This window comes from Argopecten irradians, chromosome 1 (genome assembly GCF_041381155.1).
Source record: "Argopecten irradians isolate NY chromosome 1, Ai_NY, whole genome shotgun sequence".
NCBI lineage: Eukaryota > Metazoa > Mollusca > Bivalvia > Pectinida > Pectinidae > Argopecten > Argopecten irradians.
Genome location: NC_091134.1, coordinates 38,865,185 through 38,887,457, shown reverse-complemented (window position 1 = coordinate 38,887,457; position 22,273 = coordinate 38,865,185). Strand labels below are relative to the sequence as shown.

Here is a 22,273-nt window from a genome sequence, read left to right as displayed (position 1 = left end):
CAGAATGTCCATATATCATCGGCGGTTCTGGTCCGCCCAGTTCACTCCAGGTTGAAAATGTCAATGTTGTGTTTGAGATATTTATCCACTTGTTATTACTAATCAGGAATTATTGAAAAGATATAGAACCTATTTACTCTGAAAGTCCATCTCGCGTGATCGCGGGCTGATATAAGTCTTGCCTGAGCATGCTTACTAGTCAAAGAAATTCTCATTGCAGGTCTACGGGACCTCAGACCTGCCAAATAAAGTCTATTATACACAGATTGCGTGGATATTCAAGTTCTAGTGGCGTTTATAAAGTGTATTCGTAGTGACATAGCCTTATAAACCTCGGACGACGAGCTTCAAATGAAAATTATCAAACACATGGATTGGCCTGCTCATTCCCTGGATCTAATTCCTATAGAGCACATGTAGGACATGCTACTGGAATCTATTTCTTCCAGCGTTTACAAGCCAAGGTCACTGCAAAAACATGGAACAGCTTTGCAAGAGGAATGGGCATTCATCCAGCAAAACTGGAAATGGGACTTAATTGCGAGAAAACTGTTTTTAATGCGTATTTCATTTTCACTCCTATTGTCCTGTTTTTGTCATTTTTGGGGGTAGAACTGTTTCACAAGTAATGTATCGAACGCTCGTGGAAATTTCACAGTTTTTCTGTTGGAACCTGTGTTCAGACATCTTAAAGAAATCATTTAAGTATTTTTTATGAATTTTGTACAATGAAATGAATTTGATATACTACAAAGTAAAAGTGATCCTTAGCAAATTTTGAGTAGTATATATATGATATTTCATATGCCTCAAAGTAATGGAGAGCAAGTCTGGATAAGCTGTTTTTAAACTGAGATCAATTTATTAAAGATCAAAATGTAGGTCACAGTGACCTAGCTTGTAAACGACCATGTTGTTTTAGTAAATAACTCATCATCTCACCTAGATGACGTCTTCTTATAGTATAGGAGATAACTGCTCTGGATGAGACTTTTCTTTAACTGATTATTTAATCATTTTTAATCATAATGAAAATGTGCTAAAAGTTTCTTTTTAGACTAGACTAAAATTGCATGCCATTAACAACATAATATGGCAGTTTGGAATTTTGAACATGCTTTGTGTATAAAGTAGATGTGACCACTATAACTACATCTATAACAAACAAAGGATTATCATAATAACTTTCTTTTAATTTAATTTATCAAATAATTGTGTCTGCTGCATCATAATTATAGCTTCATTCAATAGTAAAGATGGAAAATGGTTGGACCTGTCTGATGGTCATGACAGCTGAGTAGCAATATATAATACTAGCTGTATTTAGGCACTATTGACTATATATTCAATAGTGAAGAGTAAGACCAAAAACATTATTTCACTCAAAGGAATTCAAATATATTATAAACTTACTGTCTACACAGGTACCATCAGCTGTACCAAACCCGTTACTATCAAATGTTCCTTGGTTACATCTACATTTGTTGTCAGTAGCACAAACAGCTCCAGTCGTCTGACACTGGGTAACACTTAAACTACTAGTACAGGTCCCACTTAATGTAATCACTGAAACATCAATCAAATATTGATTTCCTTTCAATTGCAACATTTCAATTAAACATAGGATTCCAGATATAATGTTTTAATTCAAGTTTTACAATAAAAGATGATCTAACTGCAATATTTGTGAAAAAAAATATTAGCTAGATACAGGTATATATGCCTGAATTTAATAATTGCACTGACCATGTACCTTCTATTTCATTTTGAACATGAAGGTTTGATAGGTAAACAAAGACAAAAATAAAGAAAACACCTTGTTGTCTTAAGATATCCATCCATTTTATAACTGCATGTATACCTTAACTATAACTGTATATACTTTAAAATTATTACAGAAAAATCTTTTATAAATTTGTTTTTTAATGTGCTATATACCAGCATATAATGACAGTCATTACTATCCAACAGGTTAGCTGTCTGTAAGACAAGAGGTCAAGGATGCATGGGAAGTAGATATACAATTTTTAAATCCAGTGGTGAAGTCAGGGACAGACTTAATTGCTTTTAAGAAATGTATAGTTGTGAGAGTTCAAGTGACTTTCCAAGCAATTTGGCAGTCAGTGTATAATTCAAACCATTAACTTACATTCAGCACATATCCCATTATTGGTAGGTTGATGATACAATCACGCATTATGTTTCTGTCAGTAATAAATACGGTAAACCTTCGGTTAGTTCGAACAAAATTAAACATATATATTGATGGACCAGTTTGAATTATCCTTAATATTGTTAATATACATCATATACATAAATTGGAATGCATTCATACATGACTTATCAGATAGAAACATGAAAATAGAGCATTCATTTTATACATAGAACAGTAGAGATCAATATATATGCTATATATATATATTATATACATTAAATAAAATGCTTTTATCTGATCATCATAAACCAAAATATTCAAGACAATTTTATATCATGAAAAGCAATGAGAATATTTTTACAATTATAAAAATCTTCCAGTGCTAGCATTCAGGTATAGGCCATAACTACGAAACTGTCTGACAAGTGTATCAGACTCGTGGATGGTACATATTGATTATACATGCAAGCACATATAGATATATACACCCAACTAATTGACTAGACAGGACTATTATGAATCAATTTCTCACTACCTATGAGTCATGCAATGTGCCATGTTTCCACTATTTGTTACAATTTTGTGAAGTCACAACCTCCAGTGTCAGAGATAGCATACATACATAACTTAAGTGATATAACACAAGAATGTTGCTAGAAGTTGGGTGATGTCAGCAAAACCATTAACATCCCAGATGACGTATCAGATAGATTCACTCAACTTTCAGGGAATAAGACATTTTATTGCTATAATGACCGCAAGTATTGTATACCCCTTTGGCCCACCCTATTAAGCCCTGGGGGAGGAGGTTTTGCCCAACGCATTTGTAACATATTTAGAAACTCCCAACACCATCATAAAGAATACTACAAACAATATACATGTCATACAGCGAAAATCCATTTAGTAACTTTGCGAGAGAAGAAAGTATTAGATAGCAATAATGAATTATTACACAAATTGACCTCTATTGGAGCCTTGGCCCCTCACATGCCCCCATGGGTTCCTTTGATAATAAACTTTCAAGGAAGTGTGTTTTTTAAAGTATTAATCCAATATACAATGTCTCTAGAACATCTCTTTATAATAACATCAAATATGTCCCCCTAAATCCCATTTATTTGATGTCCAATTATTGATTTGACCGTAGTTAGTTTCGGACAAAAAGGTTCGCACCATGAGTCAAAGAAGCAAAGGCCTTCTTATCTATTCACAATTCACAATGATTTTCATACACACATATAAGTATCTGCGACTTGGTAATATATGTCGCACTCTAAACAGTTAAGGTCCCATGTTAGCCTCGTAACCCTCTGTGTACGAATGCGAATACATCTGAAGAACGGGTAACTGAGTGACATTATCGATCCATTAGGAATAACCTACACACTTTCTGTAAACCTGAGGAGACTGTAACATAATAATAACAGCGGAAACGCAGTAAGCAACAATGTTCCTTATTGGTCTCCAGTATTATCAGCCAGTGAAGGATAAATATAAGATTTTGGATTTGGTGTTGTTTTGCTGGTTCATACACCCTTACATGCTCTTTGTTAAGAAAAAGATTTAAAGGCAGAGATTTTAATCCCAACTACTCAATCAAAATACAATAACTACACAATATAGTAAGCCTTTGATGGTGGATGTTCCCTTCCTTCTTCTCATACTAATTGTACATATTCTATTTGTTTAGTAATTATGGTTATTAAATCCATGTGCATTGCGTTGCATCAGATAGTTTGCTCTTTAGAGGTATTGGAATTTGAATTTTTATAATCCATTCAGAGCTGAGCTGTATTAGTATTACAAATTCAATTTTTCTAGTTGTTCCTCGGGAATATGTAATGTAGAGCCGAGGGCCGCGGTAGCCGACACTCGTTAGTGATGTTTACACTCTTAGGGAACAATATAGAATACCACAAGTTCCCCCTCATCAGCCTCTGGGATGCGGGTTTCGAATCCCATTGTGGGGGCAGTTTGCCAGTACTTGACCGCATGCCGGGTGGTTTTTACGACCGTTGGTCTCCACTTCCCGAGTACACCGGCTTTCCTTCCCACCAACTAACCTGGCATACTCCTTACATGACCCTGGCTGTTAATAGGACGTAAAACTAAACAAACCAATCCCCGCCATCCAACATAATAGTAAAATGGCCATAGGTTCAATATACTTTTTTTACACTAAAACAACGGTCTCACAAAGTCAACTTTTTGAACCAGAACTACATGTCACAAGTCGCAGAACAATAAATGTGTGATATTTTAGGATGATTGAAGAAATGCTATCTTTTTGGTTGATAACTTCATTGAAGGGCATTTTATGGTACCTGTGGTGTCAATGCCTATATTCAATGTCGAAATGGACATCACATCTTCTATATAGAGTAATATATCAAAATATGACTGCCATAGCCATACCTCTACCTTAACCCATCTGTCCTGATTTGGATATGTCCCATTATCAATTATATTTATATAAATAAAACCAAAAACTAAACCTTGAGGTATACAATGTGGTTTGAGTTGGGTTTGGGTTTGAAGGTTTAACGTCCTATAAACCAGGGTCAGAGTTAAGGACGTTCAGGGTACTTAGTTGGTAGGAGGTAATACCTGGACGCTAAAAACCATACCCGACCAGCGGTCAGATAACCCTGACAACTAGCCCCATATAGGATTCGAACTCGCGACCAGTGCATAAACCCATTCTGCATCTGATAATATGATGTACAGCAAACCCATTTGTCTGATTTGATGTCATTATCATTATTTTCTATAATAAACCAAAAACAAACCTGATTACAAGTGGTTGAAGCATTAGTCTTGTTATACTACATACAGACGGTTAGTTTATGAAAATGAACTAAAAACTTACGAAGAGAACAGACAGCACCACTGTCATAGTAACCACTGTTACAGATACATTGGTTCCCGGTACAGGTAGACATGGCAGTACACTCATTGGCTATACCAGTACAGCCTGCCTCACCAGCCTGGATTTCTGGTAGTAATTGGAAATAAATATTTAACAAATGTAAATACAATTAAATTTACATTGCAAAGTTATAGTAATCCCTGTAATGATTACCTCTAGACACCAGGCTTTCAATCATGTCTTTTTTACAGCTTCATGAATAGAACCAAATGAATAGAACTAGATGCTTACTTTTGAGAAACAGGAGACTCTTATAGGCTAATAACGGACTCTACAATAACGGATTGAAGCTGTAAGTTTTTGATATATTTGATGATGACTTAATATAAAAGTAGGTTAAGATTCATTCCCTTCAATGTACCAGCAAATCAATGATTGCAGAAGGAGATTGAAAGTGAAAAGAAGAATCAAGATACAGATACAGACGAAAACATATATTTGATAGATGTAACTTCAACACATGGATCCAATTGTTTCAATATTTGAAGTCGCAACAAGAATATATAATAATATCAGAACCTTTTTTCTCCTTCTGCTTTCTACACTTGATTAATTAAACAAATCAAAATTGTTATTTTACATGTCGTTAAAAACCTTTTGATGTTAAAGATACAAGTTTTTCAACTGATAGGATATAAAAAAAAGCTTATTCATTCATAAAATATTTCTATCCTATGTTATTTTCTAAAGATAAACAGGGTTCAATATGCTAAAACATCACAAGTAATAATGATAAGCGACGTGTAGCGCCTCAGTTGGACTGTTGAAAATTTCGCTCATATGTCCTTTCTCCCGCATTGCAATTCCTGAAAGCTGACAGGTATGCACTTGAACAAATTTAATGCAAGCATATATACTACAGGCCAAATATCAGGTCTCTCAAGAGCTCTTATTTATTGCCAAGAAGTCCTGTAAGGATTTTAGTTTTTTAGACCCCTGTGACGTTAAATGTATATATATATGTAAAGGTACCAATTCGTTTGAACAAACTCTGTAACCCTCATCCCATCAAGGCTACAGGCAAAATATCAGTACCCTGGGGCTTTCGATTATGGAGAATTAAGTTAAAAGCTTAAATAGACATTATTAATTTATAGCACAGTAACTTATTATATATAGGCCAACAGTCCCCTGCAGCAAAAAAATCCTAATGAATAATGAATTAATTCTAGCTCTTATTCTATAATAGTCATCAGATTTCAATAAAATTTCTAGTCTACCGGAAACTTCGACACTGAAGGGTTTTTATAGTGTCAATCCCGCTAATAATTGTTTCTTAAGCATCTCTTTATAATAATAATATCATAATTTTTGTACAGCTAAACCCATTTGTCTGATTTGATGTCCATTATCATTATATTTCTATAATAAACCAAAAAGCAAACCTGATTACAAGTGGTTGAAGGCATTAGTCTTGTTTACTACATACAGACGGTTAGTTTATGAAAATGAACTAAAAACTTACGAAGAGAACAGACAGCACCACTGTCATAGTAACCACTGTTACAGATACATTGGTTCCCGGTACAGGTAGACATGGCAGTACACTCATTGGTTATACCTGTACAACCTGTCTCACCAGCCTGGATTTCTGGTAGTAATTGGAAATGAATATTTACAAATACAATAGAATTAATAACTATGCAAAAATAAGTTATGTTCCTGTAATGATTACCTCAGACACCAGGCTTTCAATCATGTCTTTTTACAGCTTCATGAATAGAACCAAATGAATAGAACGAGATGCTTTAGTTTTTGGAAACTGGAGACCATAGGCCTTAACGGTTGAAGCTGTAAGTTTTTGATATATTTGATGACTTAATATAAAAGTAGGTTAAGATCATTCACTTCAATGTACCAGCAATAATGATTCAGAAGGAGATTGAAAGTGAAAGAAGAAAAGTACCGGTACAGACGAAACATATATTGATGACGTTACTTCACAAATGGATCCAATTGTTTCATTATTTTGAAATCGCAACAAGAATATATAATATCAGAACCTTTTTCTCCTTCTCTTTCTACACTTGATTAATTACACAAATGTTATTTTACATGATAAAAACTTTTGATGTTAAAGATACAAGTTTTTCAACTGATAGGATATAAAAAAAAGCTTATTCATTCATAAAATATTTCTATCCTATGTTATTTTCTAAAGATAAACAGGGTTTAATATGCTAAAACATCACAAGTAATAATGATAAGCGACGTGTAGCGCCTCAGTTGGACTGTTGAAAATTTCGCTCATATGTCCTTTCTCCCGCATTGCAATTCCTGAAAGCTGACAGGTATGCACTTGAACAAATTTAATGCAAGCATATATACTACAGGCCAAATATCAGGTCTCTCAAGAGCTCTTATTTATTGCCAAGAAGTCATGTAAGGATTTTAGTTTTTTAGACCCCTGTGAAGTTAAATGTATGTATATATGTAAACGGTACCAATTCGTTTGAACAAACTCTGTAACCCTCATCCCGTCAAGGCTACAGGCAAAATATCAGTACCCTGGGGATGTACTTTCGGTTATGGAGAATTAAGTTAAAGCTTAAATAGACATTATAGCACATTAACTTATTATATATAGGCCAACAGTCCTGCAGCAAAATCCTAATGAATAATGAATTAATTCTAGCTCTTATTTTATAATAGTCATCAGATTTCATAAAATTTCTAGTCTACCGGAAACTTCGACACTGAAGGGTTTTTATAGTGTCAATCCCCTAATAAATGTCTTAAACATCTCTTTATAATAATAATATCATAATTTTTGTACAGCTAAACCCATTTGTCTGATTTGATGTCCATTATCATTATATTTCTATAATAAACCAAAAACAAACCTGATTACAAGTGGTTTGAAGCATTAGTCTTGTACTACATACAGCGGTTAGTTTATGAAAATGAACTAAAAACTTACGAAGAGAACAGACAGCGACCACTGTCATAGTAACCACTGATACAGATACATTGGTTCCCGGTACAGGTAGACATGGCAGTACACTCATTGGCTATACCTTGTACAGCCTGTCTCACCAGCCTGGATTTCTGGTAGTAGTTGGAAATGAATATTTACAAATGTAATACAATTATTTACATTTGCAAAGTTAAGTATCCCTGTAATGATTACCTCAGACACCAGGCTTTCAATCATGTCTTTTTACAGCTTCATGAATAGAACCAAATGAATAGAACTAGATGCTTTACTTTTGAGAAACAGGAGACTCTAATAGGCCTTAATGGTTGAAACTAAGTTTTTTTTGATATATTTGATGACTTATAAAAAGTAGGTTAAGATCATTCCCTTCAATGTACCAGCAATAATGATTCAGAAGGAGATTGAAAGTGAAAGAAAACAAGCACAGATACAGACGAAACATATTTTGAAGATGTAACTTCAACACATGGATCCAATTGTTTCAATATTTGAGGTCGCAACAAGAATATATTATCAGAACCCTTTTCTCCTTCTCCTTCTACACTTGATTAATTACACAAATGTTATTTTACATGATAAAAACTTTTGATGTTAAAGATACAAGTTTTTTCAACTGATAGGATATAAAAATAAGCTTATTCATTCAAGAAATATTTCCATCCCATGTTATTTTCTAAAGATAAACAGGTTTAATATGCTAAAAACATCACAAGTAATAATGATAAGCGACGTGTATGCTAGCCTCAGTTGGACTGTTGAAAATTTCGCTCATATGTCCTTTCTCCCGCATTGCAATTCCTGAAAGCTGACAGGTATGCACTTGAACAAATTTAATGCAAGCATATATACTACAGGCCAAATATCAGGTCTCTCAAGAGCTCTTATTTATTGCCAAGAAGTCCTGTAAGGATTTTAGTTTTTTAGACCCCTGTGACGTTAAATGTATGTATATATGTAAAGGTACCAATTCGTTTGAACAAACTCTGTAACCCTCATCCCATCAAGGCTACAGGCAAAATATCAGTAACCTGGGGCTTTCGATTATGGAGAATTAAGTTAAAGCTTAAATAGACATTATATAATTATAGCACAGTAACTTATTATATATAGGCCAACAGTCCTGCAGCAAAATCCTAATGAATAATGAATTAATTCTAGCTCTTATTTTATAATAGTCATCAGATTTCATAAAATTTCTAGTCTACCGGAAACTTCGACACTGAAGGGTTTTTATAGTGTCAATCCCCTAATAAATGTCTTAAACATCTCTTTATAATAATAATATCATAATTTTTGTACAGCTAAACCCATTTGTCTGATTTGATGTCCATTATCATTATATTTCTATAATAAACCAAAAACAAACCTGATTACAAGTGGTTGAAGCATTAGTCTTGTACTACATACAGACGGTTAGTTTATGAAAATGAACTAAAAACTTACGAAGAGAACAGACAGCACCACTGTCATAGTAACCACTGTTACAGATACATTGGTTCCCGGTACAGGTAGACATGGCAGTACACTCATTGGCTTATCACATTACCTGTACAATCCTGTGCCTCACCAGCCCTGGATTTCTTGGTATTAGTTGGAAATGAATATTTTACAAATAGTAATACAATTATTACATTGCAAAGTTAAGTATCCCTGTAATGATTTCACCTAGAGGATCACCAGGCTTTATCAAATCATGTCCTTTTTTACAGCTTCATGAATATAACCAAAAGAATAGAACCTAGGATGTGCTTTACTTTTTGCGAGAACAGGAGACTCTAATAGGCCTTAATGGTTGAAACTAAGTTTTTTTTATATATTTGATGACTTATAAAAGTAGGTTAAGATCATTCCCTTCAATGTACCAGCAATAATGATTCAGAAGGAGATTGAAAGTGAAAGAAAACAAGCACAGATACAGACGAAACATATTTTGAAGATGTAACTTCAACACATGGATCCAATTGTTTCAATATTTGATGACGAAGTCGCAAGCTAAAGAATATATTATCAGAACCCTTTTTCTCCTTCTCTTCTACACTTGATTAAGCTTACACAAATGTTATTTTACATGATAAAAACTTTTGATGTTAAAGATACAAGTTTTTCAACTGATAGGATATAAAAATAAGCTTATTCATTCAAGAAATATTTCCATCCCATGTTATTTTCTAAAGATAAACAGGGTTTAATATGCTAAAACATCACAAGTAATAATGATAAGCGACGTGTAGCGCCTCAGTTGGACTGTTGAAAATTTCGCTCATATGTCCTTTCTCCCGCATTGCAATTCCTGAAAGCTGACAGGTATGCACTTGAACAAATTTAATGCAAGCATATATACTACAGGCCAAATATCAGGTCTCTCAAGAGCTCTTATTTATTGCCAAGAAGTCATGTAAGGATTTTAGTTTTTTAGACCCCTGTGACGTTAAATGTATGTATATATGTAAAGGTACCAATTCGTTTGAACAAACTCTGTAACCCTCATCCCGTCAAGGCTACAGGCAAAATATCAGTACCCTGGGGCTTTCGGTTATGGAGAATTAAGTTAAAGCTTAAATAGACATTATAGCACATTAACTTATTATATATAGGCCAACAGTCCTGCAGCAAAATCCTAATGAATAATGAATTAATTCTAGCTCTTATTTTATAATAGTCATCAGATTTCATAAAATTTCTAGTCTACCGGAAACTTCGACACTGAAGGGTTTTTATAGTGTCAATCCCCTAATAAATGTCTTAAACATCTCTTTATAATAATAATATCATAATTTTTGTACAGCTAAACCCATTTGTCTGATTTGATGTCCATTATCATTATATTTCTATAATAAACCAAAAACAAACCTGATTACAAGTGGTTGAAGCATTAGTCTTGTACTACATACAGACGGTTAGTTTATGAAAATGAACTAAAAACTTACGAAGAGACCAGACAGCACACCACAGAGCACCACTGTCATAGTAACCACTGATACAGATACATTGGTTCCCGGTACAGGTAGACATGGCAGTACACTCATTGGCTATACCTGCACAGCCTGTCTCACCAGCCTGGATTTCTGGTAGTAGTTGGAAATGAATATTTACAAATGTAATACAATTATTTACATTGCAAAGTTAAGTATCCCTGTAATGATTACCTCAGACACCAGGCTTTCAATCATGTCTTTTTACAGCTTCATGAATAGAACCAAATGAATAGAACTAGATGCTTTACTTTTGAGAAACAGGAGACTCTAATAGGCCTTAATGGTTGAAACTTAAGTTTTTTTTATATATTTGATGACTTATAAAAGTAGGTTAAGATCATTCCCTTCAATGTACCAGCAATAATGATTCAGAAGGAGATTGAAAGTGAAAGAAAACAAGCACAGATACAGACGAAACATATTTTTTGAAGATGTAACTTCAACACATGGATCCAATTGTTTCAATATTTGAGGTCGCAACAAGAATATATTATCAGAACCCTTTTCTCCTTCTCCTTCTACACTTGATTAATTACACAAATGTTATTTTACATGATAAAAACTTTTGATGTTAAAGATACAAGTTTTTCAACTGATAGGATATAAAAATAAGCTTATTCATTCAAGAAATATTTCCATCCCATGTTATTTTCTAAAGATAAACAGGGTTTAATATGCTAAAACATCACAAGTAATAATGATAAGCGACGTGTAGCGCCTCAGTTGGACTGTTGAAAATTTTGCTCATATGTCCTTTCTCCCGCATTGCAATTCCTGAAAGCTGACAGGTATGCACTTGAACAAATTTAATGCAAGCATATATACTACAGGCCAAATATCAGGTCTCTCAAGAGCTCTTATTTATTGCCAAGAAGTCCTGTAGGATGGATTTTAGTTTTTTAGACCCCTGTGACGTTAAATGTATATATATATGTAAAGGTACCAATTCGTTTGAACAAACTCTGTAACCCTCATCCCATCAAGGCTACAGGCAAAATATCAGTAACCTGGGGCTTTCGATTATGGAGAATTAAGTTAAAGCTTAAATAGACATTATATAATTATAGCACAGTAACTTATTATATATAGGCCAACAGTCCTGCAGCAAAATCCTAATGAATAATGAATTAATTCTAGCTCTTATTCTATAATAGTCATCAGATTTTAATCAAATTTCTAGTCTACCGGAAACTTCGACACTGAAGGGTTTTTATAGTGTCAATCCCTTAATAATTGTCTTAAGCAATCTCTTTATAATAATAATATCATAATTTTTGTACAGCTAAACCCATTTGTCTGATTTGATGTCCATTATCATTATATTTCTATAATAAACCAAAAACAAACCTGATTACAAGTGGTTGAAGCATTAGTCTTGTACTACATACAGACGGTTAGTTTATGAAAATGAACTAAAAACTTACGAAGAGAACAGACAGCACCACTGTCATAGTAACCACTGATACAGATACATTGGTTCCCGGTACAGGTAGACATGGCAGTACACTCATTGGTTATACCTGTACAACCTGTCTCACCAGCCTGGATTTCTGGTAGTAGTTGGAAATGAATATTTACAAATGTAATACAATTATTTACATTGCAAAGTTAAGTATCCCTGTAATGATTACCTCAGACACCAGGCTTTCAATCATGTCTTTTTACAGCTTCATGAATAGAACCAAATGAATAGAACTAGATGCTTTACTTTTGAGAAACAGGAGACTCTAATAGGCCTTAATGGTTGAAACTGTAAGTTTTTGAAATATTTGATGACTTATAAAAGTAGGTTAAGATCATTCACTTCAATGTACCAGCAATAATGATTCAGAAGGAAGATTGGAGGCTTAGGTTGAAAATGAATATTTAACAAGAGATCCCAGAGGGATCTTGGCGCCCACCAAAGAATGATCTATGTCTACCAAAGAGGGATCTTAATTTTCTCTGCTTTTCAAACTTTTACTACATAATACTACATATGAAATTTGAGAAAGATCCTTTCAGTACTTTTCTGAGATATATAACACTAACAAACTTCAATAATCAAAAATCAAAGATTGCTACCTTCGACCATCTTGTTGATTGATTGGTCCCAAAATGCAATATGCACAACTAAGGCCCCAGGGGAACCTACCTGTGAAATTTGAGAGAGATCCCTACAGTACTGTTCTAAGAAATAGCGGTAAAAAACTTTAACTATCAAAATCCAGATGGCGGCCTGGCGGCCATCTTTGTCAACCGATCTGTTCAGAAATGAAATATGCACAACTAGGGCCCTAGGGGAACCTACATGTGAAATTTGAGAAATTTGAGAGAGGTATCAAAATCCTGGCGGCCCTGGGGCATTTTCACCGATCGTGTTCAGAAATAGGGAACCTACAGAAATAGCGGTAACAAACTTTAACTATCAAAATCCAAGATGGCGGCCTGGCGGCCATCTTGTCAACCGATCAGTTTCAAAAATGAAATATGCACAACTAGGGCCCTAGGGGAACCTACATGTGAAATTTGAGAGAGATCCCTTTGGTACTTCTGAGAAATAGCGTTAACAAACTTTTAACTATCAAATTCCAAGATGGCGGTCTGGCGGCCATCTTGATAACCGATCGTGTCCCGAAATGAAATATGCACAACAAGGGCCCTAGGGGAACCTACCTGTGAAATTTGGGAGAGATCCCTTCAGTACTTTCTGAGAAATAGCGGTAACAAACTTTAACTATCAAAATCCAAGATGGTGGCCTGGCGGCCATCTTGTAAACCGATCGGTCCCTAAAATGCAATATGCACAAACTAGGGCCCTAGGGGAACCCCTACAAGTGAAATTTGAGGAGAGATCCCTTCAGCACTTTACTGGAGAAATAGCTTAACAAAAAAAAAAGTAACAATAAATGTTAACGGACCCGAAGGACATACTGAAGGACGGACGGACGGACAGACGGACGCGGACACAGAAGGACGGATGACAGTGACCACGGACAGAAAAGCGATTTGAATAGCCCACAATCAGATGATGGTGGTCTAAAACATGTAAAACAATTATTTACATAGCAAATTAAGTGATCCTTTGAATATTACCTCTACAGAAACCGAAGATTTCAATAAGCTTCGAGAATGAAGCCAAAGAACTTTAGTTTCTGTGGTAAAACAAAAACAAAATTTAATACAAATATAAGTTGTCATTATATCTATATGTAGATCGAGATCCTGGCCTTCTAAATTGTATGGAGGATGCTATTGCTTTAAATGTGGTTTTAAAAAGTTTTTTTTCTTATTAGGGATTTCATTGAGGTGATGGAAATCCCTATTGTTATTGTTCTGTTTTTTCTTCTTATTATTATTATTCTTATTTTTCTTTTTTATTCTTATTCCACAAATCTTGTTCCGCAGGATATCTCAGGAACGAAATAAGGTACGACGCTCAACTTTGGACACGTTATGAATGTACATAAGATCTTGAAATGTACGTTCGATTTTTTACAAAAATGTTCAAGGTCAAGGTCACAGACGTAAAAAAACATTTTTTTTGGAACGAAGTTTAAGCGCTCATAGCTTCATTACTGTATGGTTTACATCGTTCACGTTTTGTTATTCAGATAGATCTTGACATTGCGCGTGCTTTTCCCATGCCATGTTATCATGAGATTATGTCAAGGTCAAGAGTTCGCTACGGGGTCAAACAAAGGTCAAAAACGAAATTTGTCACAGAAAAGTTTTGAAAGTTGGATATGAAAGGGCATGCCCTCAGAAATATATAAATGACAAGTTTTAAGGTCATGAGATCCAAAATGGCGGAGATATAGGCCTTTGAAAAAAGGATATTTTGGCGTTTTCCCGCCAAAAATATTTAAAGGTTTTCAGCGCCTTTAATACTTAACATACATGCTTGATTTTTTGTATAGACATAGCATGGACGAATGTCTACAGAACTTATGCCTTTTTATTGACCTTGACATTCATTCAAGGTCACAGGGTTCAAAAAGCTTTAAATCTTTAAACGACTTCTTCTTTATAAATAAGAGGTGTAGAGCGCTGTAAATTTGGACACGTTATGTACGTACATGAGTTCTTCAAATGTACTCTCGATTTTGGAGGATAACGTTCAAGGTCAAGGGTCACAGACGTAAAAAACTGCTTTTTTCGAACGAACTTTAAACGCTCATAATTTCATAACCGTACGCTACACAACATGTACGTTTTCATTCTCCATGTAGATCACGATAATTCACGTTTTTTTCTCATTACATGTTAATCAGAAATTATGTCAAGGTCACGAGTTCACTAGGGGGTCAAATGAGGTCAAACAAAGGTCAAAAATGAACTTTACCATAGAAATGTTTCGAATGGCGCATATGAAAGAGCATGTTCTCAGGCACATAAATGACCAAATTCAAGGTCATATGATCAAAAAATGGCGGAGATATAGGACATCAAAAATCGAAAATTTAGTTTATATTTGCCCCTGCCCGAGAGACGTTTCAGCGCCTTTATACCTGTATGTACGGTGTTGATTTTTCATACCGCGTGTTGTATGAACTTTTGTCTTCAAAAGTTTTGGGTTTTAAAGGGATTATATAGAAAAATGGCGGAAATATAGCTCTCCAAATATGGCAATTTGTTCCATTTCCTTATTTTTCAATCGTAATTTGTGTGCTCGTAGCGCCTTTATAATTTAATGTAGGGTGTTGATTTTTTGTAAATGTAGACTTTAACATATTATCTGTATCGGGTTTCAATTTCAAAGACAAAGCACTGAAAATGGCGGAAATGTAGCCCTCCGAATATGGCGTTTCGTTCATTTTTTTAAAGTAAATTTTACCGTTATTTATGAATTTTCAAAGAAAATTGTTTTGAATTAGATGTGAAAGAGCTATGCTCTAAGACACATAAATCATGACCAATTTCAAGGTCATATGATTCAAAATGGCGGAGATATAGGACATCGAAAATCGAATTTTTAGTTTATATTTGTCCTTGCCCGAGACGTTTCAGCGCCTTTAAACCTGTATGTACAGTGTTGATTTCTCATACCTATGTTGTATGAACTTTTTGTCTTCAAAAGTTATTTATTTTTAAGGGGTTAAATGGAAAAATGGCGAAAATATAGCTCTCCAAATATGGCAATTTGTTTCATTTTCTTATTTTTGTCCGTTATTTGTGAGCTCGTAGGGCCTTGATCATCTCATGTAGGGTGTTGATTTTTTGTAAATGTTAGCTTTAGCCTATTGTCTGTACAGGTTTTTAATTTCAAAGACATGAATTTGAAAATGGCGGAAATATAGACCTCCGAATATGGCGTTTCGTTCATTTTTTAACGTATAATTTTAGCGTAATTCATGAAAATTCAAAGGTGAAATGTTTTGAATTGGATGTAAAAGATCATGCTTTCAGACACATAAAATGACCAAGTTCAAGGTCATCAGATTCAAAATGGCGGAGATATAGGACATCAAAAATCGAATTTTTAGTTTATATTTGTCCTTGCGGCACGCGTTTCAGCGCCTTTAAACCTGTATGTTTTCCTTATTTTTTTTCGTAATTTGTGAGCTCGTAGGGCCTTTATGATTTAATTTAGGGTGTTGATTTGATGTAAATGTAGACATTGATATATTGTCTGTACAGAGTTATAATTTCAAAATCAGGAATTAGAAAATGGTGGAAATACACCCCTCCGAATATGGCGTTTCGTTCATTTTTTAACGTAAATTTTATCGTAATTCATGAAAATTCAAAGGTGAAATGTTTTGAATTGGATGTGAAAGATCATGCTTTCAGACACATAAAATGACCAATTTCAATGTCATATGATTCAAAATGGCGGAGGTATAGAACTTTCAGCGATTTTGAGTTGTGATTACATGATGTGGCCTGTGGCCAAAGGGAGATAATCCATATCTAATACTAAAACTCTAATCGTACGTGTTATTCCGCATTGGTCCAAGATCTTCATAAGAAAAGGAGAATTTTTGCACTTTAAAAAAACCTGAAATTCTAATGTGTTTACCTATTCATTATCAAAATTGATATTTTGAACCTAAATCTCAATCGGAATTTCCAAATTCATATCACGGTTATCAAGGAATAATCACCTGTCAGAAAACATTTTTAATTTTGAAATTCATAATAAGCCAGCCAATCAGCGGCCGGGTTAAAATTCTGTCCTGGGCTCAATCTTCGTTACACACGGGCCGTTTCGAAGGTATTTTTACATTTAGTTTTCAATACTTTTCGGGATGTTTTAAGTGCTACTGTAATAGGGAGGGTTTTCCACAAGAGACCCGGAGGGGCGATCCGACTGTAGCTCCCGTTATATGTATAAGTCCCAAATCGTGATCGTATAGTATTTTTAGTATACAACAGAGTCCACAGTCGTCACAAATCTTCTCCGGATCCCGTTTCCTCCACAGGTTACAGGCCTGTATCTCAACTGGTTCGATCTCTAGGATGTAGCGGAAGTACTGACACTAATCCAATAACTCAACTAGGTAAATACAGGTACAAATAACTATTTATTATATAAAAGACAAGTAGATTAATTATTACATAGAAGATTCACAATAGTGCCCGTTAAGACAGATAACAATAAGAGATATATAAGTGCCGAAGCAGTAACAATGTATCCAAGATTAACTATAGCCAAACTTTAGGCCTAATTAGCTAAGTCCTGTGTGATTACCACGTTCCCTAAACAAAGCCTAACACCCTACGGAGCCAACTAACCACCTACAAATGTTCTTAACTCTAGAGGTATATAAAACCAACGGTGTAAACTAGGATACCTTAGGATGCCTAAGCCCTAAGCCCCTGACAACCCCTAATTATACACAAACCCTACGTTAGCTATAGATACACTCTAAGTAAAGACCCACGTTGCAGTCTAGCTCAGAAAACCCCGCAAGTGTTGCACTGTTGACAGTGCACGACGTGGCTCTGCTCCCTACCTATTCCCTAAGTCAAGACCAAAGCTTCCTTAGAATCAGCCCCTTTTATAACAACTCATCAACCCATTACCCCAAAGTGACCACTGATTGGTCAATGTCCGGACAGAGCACCATATTTAGGTGAAACCGTTGCTACAACAACCCACCTACACACTAAATATATCTTCCGCTTAAAACAGACAAGGCTCAACTGACTGATAAAAACCTCCCACGTGTACCACACGTGTACTCCGGCCAGCGGTCATCATCGGGGTGTGATCATGAGGACAACTAGGTTGATGAATGTGACTGCTAAACAGCAAACACACCCTAGATAAGACCTGTTCTCACTGGTGTTCCCTTGAATTTAGGTCCAAGATACATAAACAGATCACTGAAGTGAAGACTTAGAAGAGTGCAATAACAAATATACATACTGTAGAAATAAATGCAACAATGATAGAAACCCGTTCTATCACACTACATATACACGTATATATGAACAATGTACACGTGTTTGCGTAAATACACGTACATGTGTAACTACACCGCATACATGGGAGGCCGTCCTTACGTGACCCTAGCTGTTAATAGGACGTACATTTTGAACAAACAAACAATAAAAGTAATGCACAAACACAATAACTGACAGGTTTAAAAACCTTTTATGTGTGTGGCAGAGCCGTCACCTGTGACACCGGATGTTCAAACACAACCGGTGCTATTTTGAGAAACTACCCGGCCGTTTTGAGATCACAGAACCAAATAAATTCCCATAGAGGACCGTGTTAACGTTTGCTACTATTCAGGTTAAATGAAGTTATCAAAATTCTTTACAAATTTTACATCTACATGTATTGTCCGACCCACACATAAACCATTAACTGGTGTACCCTGAATATATCCAATCAGCAGGTTCCTATATATTCACCTCTCTATGAAATCTTGTGCCCAAAAGGGGATTCCCCTAAATCTGTTTTTCGGTTGGACCAGACTACTTTCGTAAGAAACGCTTTCTGATTAATATTGAGTGAGATCGTTCGTCGTCGTTCAAGCAATCGTCTGTTCGCTAACATTACTTATATCATACATAGGTGGAAATCCCGTGTTTTGATCGCGATCAAATCTAGTTTTTTAAGTTGTTTTTAGTTTTCTGAATAAAACTTAGTAAAAGACATTGAAGCATTGGTATTTTTACTGTTGTGAATAGACCCATTATATTGTAAAAATATCTAATTTAGTTGGGGTAAAATTTTGTTATTTGATGTCTATAAACGTTTTCGTTGAGGATATTTTCGTTGTTCTTCTATTTAAGATAAAGATTAAGTTGTGGTTAAATTTTTGTTTGTGTTTTTATTTTTCGTCGTTTTTTATGTGCCCACGAAATAAATAAGATTTACGTAAATGTCCAACAAAATTTAAATGGTTTTTACAGTATCATATATATTAGAAAACTTCAATTTTCCACTGAAAAAAAACATGTAATGGACAGCAAGTTATGTAGGAATTTTTTAAGACAAGTCTAACATTAATTTTCAAAAATCTTCATGAAGTCCTAGTAAACAGAAAATAAAGAATTCTCAAAATTTTGGCAAGTCCAACAGAAAAAATCATGATTTTACGCTGGACTCAGGAGAGTCCCTAAATCACTGAAATGAACCAATTTTAGATTTTCTATATGTTTTAAATTTCTCGAACCTACTTGGATGGTTTGGAAAATTGGAAAATACAAAGTAAACGGCACATCACTGTTATACCAAGACGTCTACTTATTATTACAAGAAGTAGACTAAACATCCAAAAATTATGCAGTGAAAAAATAGAAATCTAAAAGTCATGTATACACATGCAGGCAATACTGTTAAAATCCTATAATTTAAATAATGCAATTTTTAACATAAAGGATGATAGTGAGCATTAGCCTAGACAATATAGAGTCCATGCTGATGAGGACAATCATGTATCTATATACTGTAGATCGGCATATCACTTACTTTCCAGGCAGTTAACACCATTCTGGTAATGAGTTGTATCACAGACACATGATGAACCATTACAGACCTCCCCTGTAGTACAGTTAGTGGTGTCTGTAACAGGCTGTACCAACATCTGCCTTACATCCTCCACTGAACAACAAAAACTATCTATAGAAAGAAAAAAGTGCATGCATAATAAAAATATTTTCCTGATTAGTTAAAGTTACTAATAAATAAAACAAATAAAAAGGAAAATATAGACTTTTTGAGCTATATAGTTTTAGCTCTCTTCTTGATCTCCTGTCAAACCTGTCTGTAAAGATCTAGACTACTCATGATCATATTGGACCAAGGAAAAATGGTCTTTAAATAGCCAAATGTCTAGATCTTTATACACAGGAACAAAATGTGTTCGATTGACCATTTTGGGAACCTGAGAAGGTGGTCTAATAAGCCGGTGGTCTTAATTGATACAGGCTTAGTCACAACAGCATGTTTGAATATACAAATGTATATAAAATGATATCTGGTGTTGAATCATGATCAAAATTCAATATATTATATATAAACTAGCAACATGATATTTTTTCATCATCTGATGATGTAGCATAATGATTCTGGCTACTGCGTCTAGATCTTATATATAGCTAATTTCCTGTTGAAACTTGAAAGATATGTTGATGACACAGCCAGTGTGGAACATTAAAGTAACCCTATAAATAATAATTCTATATTGAATAATATATATGTATACATGTATAAAAGCAAACCTACATAAGCAGACATATATAACTTTACATTTAGTACAGCTTCTTCTCTAGATGTTTTTTTCAACTGCTACAATTTGGTCTGATCAAGATATGAAACAAAGGCCCCAGATGGCCTGTATCGCTCACCTGGTTTGTAATGCCAGATAATGTTCTCAATACAGGATCATTGTTTCTTTTCTGAAGGAATTTTAAAGATTTACCTCTAAATTCCTTGTTGGGCCCTACTCTTTCTGCTCCAGGGGGTCAGAGCCAAAATTTATACAAACTCTGTTCCCATTCCCCAGAGGATGTTTCTGGCCAAATTAGTAACAATCCACGCAGAACTCTATAGCTAGTAGCAAATTTCAAGGATTAACCTCTATTTCCTCCTATTGAGACCCCGCCCCTACTGCCCCCTGGGGCTAGTCAGAGCCAAAATTGATACAAACTCTGTTCCCCTTCCCCCAAGATATTTCTGGCCAAATTTAGTAGCGTTTTAAAGGATTAACCTCCTATTCCCCCTAATTGGGTCCCGCACCTCCTGCCCTTGGGGTGATCAGAGCCAAAATTTATACACACTCTGTTCCCCTTACCTCAAGAATGTTTCTGCCTAAATTTGGTTACATTCCATGCAGAAATATATGACTAGTAGCGATTTAAAGGATTAACCTCTATTTCCCCTATTGAGCCCCGCCCCTACTGCCCCCTGGGGGCTAGTCAGAGCCAAAATTGATACAAAACTCTGTTCCCCTTCCCCTAAGGATGTTTCTGGCCAAATTTTGGTTACATTCCATGCAGAACTCTATGACTAGGTAGTGATTTTAAAAGGATTAACCTCTATTTCCCCTATTGGGCCCACGCACCTCCTGCCCCCAGGGGGTCAGAGCCAAAATTTACACAGGTTTCTGTTCCCCTTTTCCCAATGATATTTGTGACCCAAATTTGATTACAATCCATGTAGAACTCTAGGACAAAGTAGCGATTTATAGGATTTACCTCTATATCCCCCTATTGGGCTCTACCCCTCCTGTCCCCTGGGGTCAGAGCCAAACTTTATACAAGTTCTATTCCCCTTCCCCAAAGGATGTTTGAGGCCAAATTTGGTTAAAATCCATGTAGAACTCTAGGACAAGTAGTGATTTATAGGATTTACCTCTATTACCCCTATTGGGCCTCGCCCCTCCAGCCCCCGGGGGGTCAGAGCCAAAATTTATACAAGTTCTGTTCCCCTTCCCCCAAGGATGTTTGTGGCCAAATTTGGTTACAATCCATGCAGAACTCTAGGACAAGTAGCGATTTATAGGATTTACCTCTATTTCCCCTATTGGACCCCGCCCCTCCTGCCCCGGGGAGTCAGAGCCAAAATCTATACAAGTTCTGTTCCCCTTCCTCCAACGATGTTTGTGGCCAAATTTGGTTACAATCCATGCAGAACTCTAGGACAAGTAGCGATTTATAGGATTTACGGTAAACCTTCGGTTATTTCGAACAAAATTAAATAGATATTGATGGACCAGTTCGAATTATCCGAAATTAAGCTTCAGGAACAAGAGGCCCAGAGGGCCTGTATCGCTCACCTGGTTTGTAATGCCTAGTAAGGTTCATTGTTTCTTTTCTGAAGAAATTTGAAT

At 35.3% G+C, this 22,273-nt stretch overlaps 1 protein-coding gene across 1 annotated transcript in view; it reads right to left on the bottom strand.

Annotated features, from left to right (window-relative positions):
- Positions 1-436: 436 nt before the first annotated feature.
- LOC138308332 (prion-like-(Q/N-rich) domain-bearing protein 25) overlaps positions 437-22,273 on the bottom strand; it is a 36,690-nt gene continuing 14,853 nt past the window's right edge. The window contains exons 2-9 of the mRNA XM_069249327.1: positions 19,912-20,061; positions 12,425-12,550; positions 10,953-11,090; positions 9,469-9,558; positions 6,553-6,678; positions 5,028-5,153; positions 1,414-1,566; positions 437-468 (exon numbers count right to left, since the gene is read on the bottom strand). Of these exons, the coding sequence (XP_069105428.1) occupies positions 437-468; positions 1,414-1,566; positions 5,028-5,153; positions 6,553-6,678; positions 9,469-9,558; positions 10,953-11,090; positions 12,425-12,550; positions 19,912-20,061 (941 nt within the window). The remainder of the gene's footprint in view (positions 469-1,413; positions 1,567-5,027; positions 5,154-6,552; positions 6,679-9,468; positions 9,559-10,952; positions 11,091-12,424; positions 12,551-19,911; positions 20,062-22,273) is intronic.